This window comes from Mus caroli, chromosome 9, assembly GCF_900094665.2.
Source record: "Mus caroli chromosome 9, CAROLI_EIJ_v1.1, whole genome shotgun sequence".
Classification (NCBI taxonomy): domain Eukaryota; kingdom Metazoa; phylum Chordata; class Mammalia; order Rodentia; family Muridae; genus Mus; species Mus caroli.
This window is the reverse complement of record NC_034578.1, coordinates 97,468,087-97,481,635: the sequence shown is the minus strand read 5'-3', so window position 1 is coordinate 97,481,635 and position 13,549 is coordinate 97,468,087. Positions and strand designations below refer to the sequence as shown.

General features: G+C 45.0%; 1 protein-coding gene across 1 annotated transcript in view; it reads left to right on the top strand.

The window, feature by feature from the left end:
- Ephb1 (EPH receptor B1) overlaps window positions 1-13,549 on the top strand; it is a 431,927-nt gene that overhangs the window by 306,524 nt on the left and 111,854 nt on the right. Inside the window, exon 5 of the mRNA XM_021171331.2 lies at window positions 5,202-5,537. Coding sequence (XP_021026990.1) covers window positions 5,202-5,537 — 336 coding nt within the window. The remainder of the gene's footprint in view (window positions 1-5,201; window positions 5,538-13,549) is intronic.

Here is a 13,549-nt window from a genome sequence, read left to right as displayed (position 1 = left end):
AGCTCACTTTGTAGACCAGGCTGGCCTCGAACTCAGAAATCCGCCTGCCTCTGCCTCCCGAGTGCTGGGATTAAAGGCGTGCGCCACCACGCCCGGCTCTGCTTCCCATTCTTAAACAAATAAAGTCATCTGAGCAAACCCACACTAAGAAGCAGATAGACTCTATCTCAAGATTACAGCACTTTGACTGGCCTGGTGGCTCTAGAAGGATCCAGTTTAACTCTTTCAGGTCCCTGTGACACCTGTGTTCCATGTGACTGAGCCAACTCCTTGGGCAAATCCTGCAAGACATTGGAGACCCAACTTCATAACTCAGGACCTACCATGCTCTCTCCTCACCCAAGTAGAAAAATCACAGCTCAACACTTTTCCTATTCTTTCCAATGACTGAATTCCCTTAGCCTTTTAAACAGAATATGTTCATCAGTAGTAACCGTGGCAACAGATCAGACAGGCTTTAGGAAGCCTGTCTGTGTGTAATTAAGAAAAACGAGGGAGCAGCCAGTAAGAGCAGGGAGCTCAGACAGGGGGAATGTGTTGCTGAGCCTGGCCAGGCAGTTGATGGAGGGATTTTGCTGATGGAGATAGCAGATTTTCTCCCTCTCTTTTGACCTCCTTTTATGCTCCCCTTTACAACATTTAAGTCTCCTTCCTGGGTAGGTTGCTGGAAGCTTAAATTCTGATAAATAGTCCTGGCAAAGAGTACCCCCATCCCCCCACCCTGCCCCCCCCAAATCCAGGAGAAACACCTAAATGGTTACAAAGTGGTCCTGGTACCTTCCTCCAGCAAGATGTTTCCAAGGGTCTAGATCTGCTCTGGCTGAGCTTTGCATTCAGTTACGGGAGCCTGGGCAGCCTGTCTTCAGGAGTGTGCTTGATGCCCGAGCTCAGGCACCTGCCATCATTCTTGTTTTACCACCAAGCCCCAAGCACTAACTTGCCTGACCCCAGAGCAGACCTCAGGGGATTAAAGGACAGAACTCAGCCTTGTCCTGGGGATCTGAGCCCCAGGGCTGTTTTACCTCACAGGACTTATTATTATCTGAAACCATCCCATTTATCCCCAGGTTTACGTCTATTCTGCCAGGTTTCCCTCTCCAGAGATAAATACCAGCTCCATCAGAGCAGACAGCTGCCTGCTTTGTTCCTTCCTCTTCTCGGCCCCCTAAGTGGCTGGAAGAGTCTAGAGACTTCTTTGCTACAATAGCAAAAGAATGAATGGGTGAATGAATAATGAATGGATTCCCAGTCACTCTTGTGGCCCAAACTTGATCCATCTCCATAAGAATGCATTCTGGAATAAATGAGACATACTCCACCAATGAGGGAGTCTGGGAAGGACTTACATTAGACATGCCGGCTTCTCCTGGATATTCTGGCTCCACTCTCAGAAAAGGCCCTGGGTGTCTCTGGTAAAGGTTACTTAGAGAAAATAACCAGGTTTATTAAATTCTGAACTCAATAACTATGGCTTCCTCTTGCTCTACTCATGCCCCACTGGGATGATCACTCGGAAAAGCACACGTGACTCAGAAGGGGGAAGCCACATTTCATGCAAAAATGGTTCCTAAATAAATAGGAGGGCAAGTCTCTTCTTGAGGGTATGAGCAGCTAGGAACAATGAGGAGAAGCATCCACTAAGGTGAGTCTCCTGAGCTGGCCCAGATGAGGCAGGACTGTCCAAGCCAACCCTTCACTCCTTACTTTGCAGGCAATCTTGACTGCTGCTGTAGAGTCAAAGTCTGCCCGGGGTCCTTTTGTCTGCCACAGAAAGGTTTCAGTCTAGAGTAGAAGTTCTCAATCTTCCTAAAGCTGTAACACTTTAATACAGTTCCTCATGTTGTGGCGCCCACCCTCTCAACCATAAAATTACTGTTGTTAATTCATAGCTGTAATTTTGCTACTGTTATGAATCAGAATGTAAACGTCTGATATTCGACTCCTGAGAAGCAGTGTACTACAAGGGAAGCTGGACATATGAGACCTTCGATCATTCACATAGAAAACAGAAAGGGAGCCTGGCAGTGGTGCACATGCCTTTAATCCCAGCACTTGGGAGGCAGAGGCAGGTGATTTTCTGAGTTCGAGGCCAGCCTGATCTACAGAGTGAGTTCCAGGACAGCCAGGGCTATACAGAGAAACCCTGTCTTGAAAAAAATAGCAGAAAGGGAAACTGGGTGAGAAGAGAGTTCATGGCTGCTGGATACTGGGGGAAAGCTAGATAAATTGCTATATGGTCTTGACTATTACAGACAAACCAGGGACCTTCTCATCAGGAGGCTGTAGTATGGTGAGGATGGCTCAGAGTGACCATCACTGTGCAGTGATACAGTCTGGGTTAGGTGCTTCAAAAAAACCAGAATCTATGGGAGACCAGGTAGAAATTGCATGACTGACAGACACTGGGGAAGATTCAAGGAACAGACTCTAGGGCTCTAGGGAAGATCTGGAGTTTCCAAAGTAGATAGGAGAGGAAAGAACTCAAAGAAGAACAAAAAACACCATGGAATGTCTCAGGAGAGCAAAGAAATTTTAGGGCACACAGGAAATTGTAGAAACATTCCAAAAGGCTCTGCTGTGAGAAGCGAGGGTAAACTGTTTGAGGAGATGCAATACCCAGGAGAAGGCCCTAGGGAACGGGATTTTGTGACATGGAAAGCATAGTGACCATTTCAGGCAACTGGAAGGCAGTGTGCTTTGAGAGAGGAACACTATGACCCAGTGTGCAGTTTCGATTCTACACTCTGGTAGAAGCAGATAAGAGAGGTGCAGAAGAAACGTGGGAGGGTTGAGAGGCCCTTGCAGTGAGCCAGGGGAAGTGGTGAGGCCTGGAGCCATCCTGAAGCTGTGAGGAGACAGAGAATAGAAAGAAGGAAGTGGCCTTGACTGGCTCCAATAAGCACTTGTGTCTTGGAGGACTCCAAAGGTGTGATTCCTAGGGCCTGGTTGGTGACTAATCAGGGTGTCAAGGAATGCTAACACTTTGTCTGGAATTTGTCAAGCAAAGGACAAAGGGCACTCAGTCATAGGAGGGGTAGGGAAGTAGCTGGGGAGCAGGTGACTAAGCTCAGAGAAAGAGGGACACTTTGGAAAACTTGGCTAGAACAATGAAGAGTTGATGCCAGGGTGTAGGGTTTGGTTTGCAAATGGCGAAGGCACCAATGAGCTGGAGTCAGAAGACAGGATGGATGAAGCTAAAGTTCAAACAGAAGAGGCTGTCTCTAGATGAGAGAGCATCCTAAAAGTGTGAGGGCTGAATGGTTGCTCTCTTGATTGAGCCTCGGTCTCTTTACGTGAGGCTGCTTTCTGGAAGACAGCCTTCAGACCTCCTGAGATGCTCCTGCCTACATCTTTTTAAAGATTCATTCCACTCCTAGCACAGAGCACCCACTTACAAGATGTATTTATTGAGGATGTGAGAATAGCTTGTTGTGGCTGAGTCAAGTCTGTTGGCTCTAAAAGTGGGGCAAGCAATAGTGGCATTGATCAATGGGAGCTTGTGGGCTGAGTCTCCTTGGCCTGAAGCAAACAAAGATGTTCAAGGCGTGCATGGACCAAAATGGGCTTTAACAGATTGTCTACTGCAGCAAGGCTATGCTGACTCACTAAGAGGACATCTGAGACAGGATCAGCTGCTCCACCTGTACGAGCTGTGTGCCAGCTTGTAGAGAATGGATGTGTATCCCTGGAGAGATGGGTGGAGAATTCTTGAACACCATTTGCAAGGCTTCAGTAAAAAGGGCTTCATGAATTCCACCCTGTCACATGTGTGCGTGAATGCCACGCGTTAGCTCGGGCCTATGTAGTACGGTACTGATTTTCTTTCATGTTTTAATAGAATCTGGTTTAATATTTGCTTTCTGCTCTAGCTGCCTGCTGTTGACTGATTCAACACAGAATCCTTCCCTGGTGCCCAACAACCTTGTTGTTATTCCCTCATTTTGTGTGTTGGCAATTGATTCCTGTCTCCAGCATGAACCTCTCTACACATGTCTTCGTTCAGCTGGTGATAGTCACGTGTGTGGACTCTGAATGCATTACTGCCAGGAGCGGCTGCTCCAGCTGACCTACTCTTTAGAAGGGGGGCTTCCAGGCAGGATTCATTTCCATCCCTTAAACATTGACAATATGCAAGACTCAGGCTTGGGAACTTGAGGCTATCTATGATCAATCCTGTTGGTGGGAAGGAGGTTCTCCAACATCATCTAAAAGTGCTGGCACAGTGGCCGTTAATTCAGCAACATTTTGCTTTCCCACAGGGCACAGGCTTTCCAGAGTTATATAGGAAGACATTTCCATGTTTTGAATTATGAATAGTCATGGCCATCCCAGTGAGCTTGCTTGGTTTGGGGAAGGCAGGCGCTAAGAACATGGCTCTGTGTAGGAACATGAACTTTGGCCTCTATTCTGACTTTCATTCCTGTAGACAACATGGCCAATGGCTATTTCTCTTTAAGCGTTAGCCTCACTAAGCATCTGAGATGATTACTGCATCATCCTGGTTGGTTACTTGGAGAGAGAGGCAGTTAAATAAAGTGGTGCAGGTAAAGCTGCTAGCTAGGCGCTCCAAAGCATACCCGTATGCTTTCTTGAGTCATTGGGTCAAAGATGGTGGCTCTGTGAGCCTCTCCTACCCAGTGCTGCCTCTTGTCTACAGTTATCAATTTGGTGCAGTGTGACTGCTCATCTCTCCAACTGCTCTGGCAACCAGCCCTATAGAGAAACAGCCCTGAACCACATACATGCACATGAGTACTAGGATGTATGGAATTCTGTATAGGATTCCATGATCTGTAGGGATGTGGGGAAGATTTTATCATATATCATTAAGCTATATTCCATAGAAGAAAAGGTAAGAAATTCAGTAGCTGTCTTATATACACACATATTAACCGTAATGCTCATGTAGGATAGGGCTTGGTCCTAAGAGCAAAAGTACCTGAACTCACATGTCTAAACTTTTCTCTTCTTTGGCATACTCAATCAAAAGAAAGCAATTCAGAGAAGGAATAAAGGAAAGGAGACTTGAGGACAGGTTGTCCTCCTTATATTACCTCTATGATGGATTTGAACATGGAGCATTGACCTCGAAGAACACAGTGTGTATGTTGAGGTTGGTTAGGCACCAAAGTCAGCCTAGAGAGTTGCTGATCAAGGAACTCTCTCTCAGCCTCACTGGACTTTTCTTTGTCTCCCTTCAGGTGTTCCATCGGGTCCTCGAAATGTCATCTCCATCGTGAATGAGACATCTATCATTCTAGAGTGGCACCCTCCAAGAGAGACTGGTGGGAGAGATGACGTGACATACAACATCATCTGCAAGAAGTGCCGAGCAGACCGTCGCAGCTGTTCCCGCTGCGATGACAATGTGGAGTTTGTCCCCAGGCAGCTGGGCTTGACTGAGTGTCGTGTCTCCATCAGTAGCCTATGGGCCCACACCCCGTACACCTTTGATATCCAGGCCATCAATGGAGTCTCTAGCAAGAGTCCCTTTCCCCCACAGCACGTCTCTGTCAACATCACCACAAACCAAGCTGGTGAGTCTGGAGGTTTTGATGTGTATGTCTGTCTTTGTGGCTGGCTTTTCATCCATCTCTATGTAGGATCATAGCCAAAGCCATACCCATCCTGCCAACCTTCCTTTAGGCCTTCTTATAGGAGTAAAGATGTCAGATGATGGATGTTTGTGGCTGCTGAGGAAACTTCTGTTTTCTTTCAACTTTGTAAGTGAGCTGGAAACTAGGGAATTTTCTTGTGTCCAGGATCGAAGCAAATATGTATATCTAATATGTATATCTAATATGTATATCAAAGCAAATATGTATATCTAAGCTAGAGCAGGGCCTGCTACTCTGCATCCAGCCAGGCCTTCATAAGTGCTACTGGAAAAAATAGACCAAGGGATGCTGATTAGATCGATGGGTGTATGGATATATGGATGGAAGGAGACTGGATGGATGGGTGAGTTAGATGCCTGTACAGATAGAAAGATGGACGGGTGGGTTGATAGAGGGACAAGTGGTAGGAGTGTTACACATCTTTCAGAACAAGAACAGCAATGGTGCTTTCATAGAAAACCCAATGAAACTAACTTCGTTTTCAACTAAGCTCTTGTTTCTCAAGACTCTATCCTTCCCAGATGCATGCTGCAGTGCCATAGAGTCTTAGGACAGACAACAATGGAAGACGCCTAGGACCCTGAGTATCTATCTCTGCACTGTGCAGAGATCAGAACACATCTTTCTGTCTCTGTGTTCATCTCTCACATTTCCCATCTTTCCCCATTACTGCTTTTTATACCTCTTAGAGCAATCCATTCCCTTTTATATCTGTTTAACCAGTCCATTCATGCACTAACTCATTTATTTGCTCATTCATTATTAAGAGACAGTTATTTAGTATCCACTCTGTACCATGCTGTGGATCGGATGCTATGAGATACACAGTGATATCTGGCCACAATGGTTCGTCCCATGGAACTCGTTAATGGAAATATTTACGAGGCACAGACCTAAAGCATGCAAGGTGCTGAGCCCTGGTATAGTGTGCTGTACACTGGCAGTGAATAATAAGTAATTAAAGAGAAAGAAATGAGTGAACTCTGTGTGAGTGAGCCAGACTCAGAGGGAGGGCATATCACATCCACGGGTGATGGGAGTCACCAGAGAGGACTGTAATCTTATTTGTAATTATCGATCTTTTAATAAAAAATTTCTTTAAGGATAACATGTTAACAGAATAGCAGAAGCTGAGTATCTTTCTTTGTTTGCTTTTCTGTTCTGTTTCCCCCTCTTGACATCCTTCTTCTTACTCCATCCTTTTCCACTCTAAGCATCCATCCTCAGACTTGTTCCTCCTCTTTTAATATCAGGCATTCTTGATGGCAGATGATTCTTGGGTTAAAGCTGTCAGAACTGAGAAGGAAAAAAAAAGTGTTATGGGAAAGCGTGGCTGTCCAGATGGTTGTGCTGTCACTGAGTGTGTGTGTGTGTGTGTGTGTGTGTGTGTGTGTATGTTCATGCGGTATGTTTGTATGTATGTGCCTGGTCACGTGTTTACATGCATCCCTGTATAGTGAGAAAATAAGAGTGGAAGTGTCGATGCCTCCAGCTGGTGACCACAGCCTGGTGCCATGGAGATGTAGGTTGTGAAGAGTCTGTCTAACCCAAAGAAAATGGAATGGCAATTTGTGTATTCTGTTGAGCATGTAACATGGGCAGTCTTTGTTAGCAAGTGTTTCCCTTGGAGAGTTAAGGCAGAAAACTGGCTGAAATATTTTAGTGTCCCAGCTTCTGGGAATAACAATCCTGCCAGGCTGTCATGTTACTCTGGGCTTGGCTGTCTTTTCTCTCTCTCTAAGCATGTGCGAATAAACCTGCCACTTATATCAGTTTGCTTTTATTTCTTCCCCTCCCTTCCCTGACTCTGCTATTCCTGAACCTGCCCATCTGCTCATCTTGCCATCTGCACCTTCCCGGGCGTCAGTGAGCAGAGGGACCAGGGCTCCTCAAAGCGGTCCTGCATTCCCAACATTCAAAATATTTATTTTTACCCCCACTCATCTGCACCTATGTAAACACATTTCTCATGCCCTTTGTTCTCTTAACAGATCTGTTATTCTTAACCTTCCCCTGTTTTATACTCTATGACAACCTTCCAATATATAATTTTTCTCTGATAACTCTGAAGCTTTGGTATTACAAAGTTTATAATCAGCCAGAGAGCACTACAATAACTTCTTGGTAGTATGCGGTTCATATAAAGCAAATATCAAGTTAGCTAGTGGCACCTAGTCTGTGGGCTGTGTAATACCAAGGAACAGCGTCTGTAACACTAAGTTAGTGATTACACACACGAATACAAGTCATGGTCAGCCAACAGCATCCCTTTTTTGCTTTTGCTTTTGCTTTTGTTTTTGTTTTTAATATGGGAATGACCAAAGCAAACACTTGAGCCCATGCCTTCTTGAGAACAATTCAGAAATGTGAACAGAAGCTATACATTTTAGCATAATTAGAAGACTAAGCAGTAGGCATTCTGAAAACCCGGTGTCAAGGATGAAGGGAGGAGACCGGGGTGTATCCAAAAGCCATGGTGAGTCTTTCTCAGGACACAGTTGAGCTCATGCAGTGTTGGAGACTGGCAGGTCAGCCTTCCTCCCCTAACTTCACAGTGTGATTCATGTAAATGTGTGTGGTCACCATTGTCCTAAGCAGATTGCAGGCCAACTCTGACCAAGAGAAGTCATGAAATCAGTGAACCTGTATTTCCTAAACCACCTCTCCTTGAACTGTGGACTCTTCTCATACTATTGGCTGGGTCTTCATGGAGAAACAGAGTAAATGTTACCATGGACACCCCATGTGTATATGTTTTTTCACATTCACAAAGAATTGAGGAATATATAGCTTCATTTAATCCTCATAATTACCCAATAATTACCCATATTTCAGATAAGGAAGCAGAGGGTTGTAGGGATTTGGAGAATTTAAGAGAGAAAGGTATATAGAGACTTAGCACACCCTTAACTCCGGTTTCAACCTTCCTACATCCTAAGGTAGTTCCTCTGCTCTCACCATTTAATAGTTCATAACAGTAGACTTTTGTGGTTCCCCAGGAATGAAATTATGTAATCACCCTATGTACCATTGAGCGTAGGGACCATATTTCTTCTTAGACACGGGGCCAACCATATGTCAGAGTCTTTGTCTTCCAGTAAAACCCTAATCATGACATTCCAGGACCTTGCAGGCCTTGACTAATATTGTGAGATGACTGTCACCCAGGATGCAGTCAGGGGCAAATACGTTCTGCTACCTCTGAGCACCTCAGGTGTGTCCACCTTTAGTAAGCTCTCTGCAGAAGTGTGGCTCAGATGAAGAAACTAGGTTTGGAGTGTTTTTTGAATTTTTTCAACATCTATTCACCAGAAAATAATGTCCAGGAATTTCAAACTCAGGTTTGTGACCATTTTATCATCAAACCTATCAAAAATCGCATTATGGTGGGACATATAACCTATAAACTCTCTCTAAGCTATTGCCATGTAGCTGGGCCACTTTAGCTGTCAAAAATGTGTCCATCATCTTGGCCACGGTTGGTCATGAATTATGCAAGCTCAGATTTACGTCAAGTCTATACCCTCTCACTGAATACAGCTGCTGTGACTTTAAAGTATACTGGGTCAGGAAAAACTCTCTCTGTTCTCATGGCCAAGCAATTTGCAGTGAGGCTGTTATCACCAAAATCCCCCTCAGTCACTTTTTGGCCCCTGGCCTCAGATGATTCCGATAGCTGGATCATCTGTCTGTCCTCGAAAATTAAGTGATTGATAAACTTCACGTCTCCTTCTGCTGGCTAGACCCAGATCATCAGAATCAGGGAAAGGAGCTGCAGAATCTTAGGAGTAGGGGGATGACTCTCACCAAGGCCTGAGATTATCCAAGCTTGAGGAAACAAGCAAGCCTGAAGGCCAGAGAATAGAAAAGAGAAACCAGTTGGGGTAGGTGAAGGGCAGTAGGGACTGGTGGAGACTTCAGGGAACTGCAGGACATAGATAAAGCCACCACCTTATTCCTTCAAGTGTTGACTTTCCCATCCCTGTATGACCTTATAAGCCCCAAATACGGATCTAAAAATTTTGACAGCTGATTAGAAAGCAAATCCAGTTCTGGATGTGGCCTTCTGGCTACGGCTCCTGTCCTCTCATTCTGAAGACAGGGCTGACTTACCCAAGCCTTAACACGAGCTATGTTGTTGATTCTCATTTCCTCTGCGGCAAGCATCTTCCTCACCTTCTGGGTTCATGGAGGGGGATCCTGGGCTGGGTTCCCTCTGTGCTCCTCACATGATTCATGCAAATTCATTTAACTGTCAACACCCCTCAGTTCTCACCTGTGAAATGAAAACCAGGATAACCTGCTTCCTAGCGCCACAGTGACAAGCACATGAGACAGAAGACAGAAACGCACTCTCAATCCCAGTAAGGGCTGGGAGATTGGCATCATTTCTGGGAATATGTCCTGATCAAATTGCTGAACTTCCCTTCCTCACATGTTCCCTTCTGAGGCTTCTGAGTCACTTTGTTTGGGATTGATGTTATCTGTATCCATTTGCCCATGGTGCCTTGATTGGAATAAGCATCAGAAAGGAAGGGGCCAAGTCTGCATCAGTGAACTTATAACGAGGGAGGGGCAGTCGTCAGTGCCCAGTACCCAGCTCAGGATCGACCTGCCTCTCAGGAGCGCCCTCTGCCTTTTTAAACAACTCTGCGCGTGGAGAAGAGCCACCACTGCCTCCCTTCCTCAGATGATTCTATCAGCTAGACTTACAGGTGACATTTCTATTGCATACAATTCATGTATGGTCTGCTGAGACCCTGCATGTGAAATTCCATCTGTCATGTCCACAACACAGACATAATCTATGATTTAGTGTTGTGTAAAAAAAAAAAAACTGTGCTGTTTCTGTTAACAGTCATAAGCCCCTCTAGTTTGTCCATTTTCAAGGAATTTTTGAAGTTCTTGGGCAATTAAAATCACTCAGAAGCACCGCTTTTCCTACAAAAGAATTACCTAGAACATCAATGCCTCTGAATCCATCATCTAATTTGCATTATTCCTTGGTTAAATATAGTATTTGCATGCATAAAGAATAATCTTTGAATATGAAAAGGAATTTATGATATTGCAATATATCGAGCTCTTTGGAGGAAAGATATTATGTAAATCTCAAAATTAAATATTAAAACAATATTACACGCTGCCTGTGAAAATGTAGAGCACTAAGATCCCATATGCTGGAACCAGTTCATTTTTAAAGGCTGGTCTCATTGGAAAAGAGTGGATGAGAATTGCTCTAGAGTAGAGAAAAGATTGAGTCAGGGCTTTAACAACACTGGGATGACTTTAAAGAAAACCTTGAAAGAAGTAAATAAAGAAAAGTTTTTTTTTTAAAACTTAACGGAAATGAAATTTTCTCTGTTCTTAATTCAATTTCATAGTTCACTTTATTGCTGGTTTTTCTGTTGCTGACTCCAGGAAGGTTTGGAGTGTTTCTTAAGTCCTTCCATTGAGAAGAAACTTGCAGGTGGCCTGAGAAAGATGTTGACCTCAGAAAGGCCATTTGCAGGCACTGGCATACTCTCAGTGGGGGTGAGGTCAGCAGGCAGCACTGCTGTTGACCCAGGTCGTGGGTATCCATCCTCAGCAGCTTTGGGGTTTTCCTCAGCATGGAGAGCTCTGAGGAAAACTAGGCTTTCTTACCTACTACCAGCTTCTTTGGAAAAGAGCCACAGAGTACCAGGCACAGTACTCTAGAGAGCTTTAGTACCTACAGGTAGCAATTCATACATGTGTTAGGCTGGGGGAGGGGGCAACTGGATGTGACTTGGAAGTCCAGATCAGCCAGATGACCAGGTATCTTCCTCTACTCTTGCTCCTCAAAGGACTTAGGGAATTGATGCTTAGGATAATGCTGTGACCCAAAGGACAGAAGGAGATTCAGTCACCTGTACAAGGGGCCTGGTTGGTCTATTTGAACACTTGACCTTTGGAAATACAACCACGTAACACACTCTCTGTGACAGTTATGTGGTGTTGGCTCGGTGCACACCCATGTGCTTACCCAATTCTACTTCATTCCCTTCCTCAGCAAATGCACTGACAAATACCTTCTGTCAGTCATAGACATAGCAGGAAAGTAAACAGGCAAAGATCCATGTCTTCATGGAGCATTTAGGAGTCCACATCACCCACTAAGACTAGTCTGAGAGGCCCAGGAAAGCCATAAGTAGACTGGTGATTCTGCTGTAACTTGAGGGTCTGAGCCCCTCAACTGGGTTCTTGGTCCCTGCTTGAGACTTAGGATATAAAAATACGTCAATTCCAGAGAGCACTTCGGTTTCTAGTTTCAGTAGCTCTTCAGTGACCATGTTGGATGGGATATTCCACTGTTGGTTAGCTGGAATAATTGGGTAGGCCACACAAACACTGGGTTTCAGAAATCTTTATGTCTGTCTGGTTCCGAGTTGTAGCTAGATGCTGAGAGTTGAGAATAGGACCACTGTGGATCACTGCTCAATGACTAGGGTATCACATGGAACCTGAGGACTTGTTTGTTTGTCTTTCTCCATGTTGGGTCAAGTGTTATGAGTATACGGCTTAAGTGGTGACAGTGGTGCTGTTGACAGTGTGATGGTACAAAGTTCACATGAGCTTGTTACAATCCTCAGCTGCAGAAGAAATCTAAGGTGGTTTATAAAACAGCTAGAATTGGCATTGTGGTCTTGGTAAAGAAGGGTAGAAGCATGGAAAGGGGTCCTGATACATGTCCACTTAATTTCTGCCTGATTTTTCTATGGCTTGAAGAGATACCATGACCAAGGCAACTCACAGAGGAAAGAGTTTATTGGAGGCTGAGAATTCCAGAGGGTTGGAGCTCATGACCATCATGGCAGGGAACATGGCAGCAGGCAGGCAGGAATGGCACTGGAGTAGTAGTTGAGATTACATCCTGATCTATAAGCACTAGGCAGAGAGAACTGGTAATTTAATGAGCTATTAAAACCTGCAAGCCCATCCCCCATTGTCACACTATCTCTAGTGAGGCCACACCACCTAATCCTTCTCAACAGTTCCACCAACCAGGGGCCAAGCATTCAAATATGTAAGCCTCTTTGGGGGTGGGGCATTCTCATCCAGAGCACCTCACCATTCCAGTGGGAAGCCCCTCCACGAGCCAGAAGAGCACACCCTGGGTCTACCAACCATATTGACTCCTGAAGACTATGTCTAGCTAGATGCTGAAAGCATAGAAAACATTCCACAACTGTTAATAAATAAATTAATAAGGAACATTTCAGTTCTCAGAAATCACTTTCTGGCATCACCAAATGATTTAGCTTCAGCTCTTTCAGTGGTTTCTTCATAAGGCATTTCATTCTGGGCTAGATTAGAATTAAGCCTATAACGGCCCCAAGTACTGATGTGGCCTGGGACTTCTTGTGTATCATAAGACATAAGTCTTACAATGGTCCGCCCCCCCCCAAAGTGGCCCCATGGGAGCCACTTGACTATGACCTGGCCTGCTCCGCCCCCTGCTCCCCACTGTCGGAACCACTGGCAGGCACATTGGTAGCTAGCAGGGCTGGCATTCCAGGGCTGTTGTCTGTCCACCTGCATCCCCGCTCCCTGCCTGTCATTTTCACAGCACCATCCATGTTAAGCAGGCAGGAGCATGAGGGGTTTTTGAATACAGCAATTAACAAAACAGTAATCAAGCTAAGTGTTTAATTTCAGAAAATTAACATCTTCTCAGAGCGGATGTGAAAGACTGGGGGAAAAGGCACAGCAAGTGTTCTGGGTAAATAAAGGCAAAGCTGGACCACAAATATTTTGTAGAGAAATGGGGGGTCTGTCAGCACCCCAGGTCCTGGGATCAGTGTCTGCTTAAACTGTAGCATTGAGCCCTAAGATTTTAAAGCATGCATTTCCTTCTTTCCCTTTTTCTTCTTCTTTTTCTTCTAGAAAATGAGGACATAGCAAGGTCC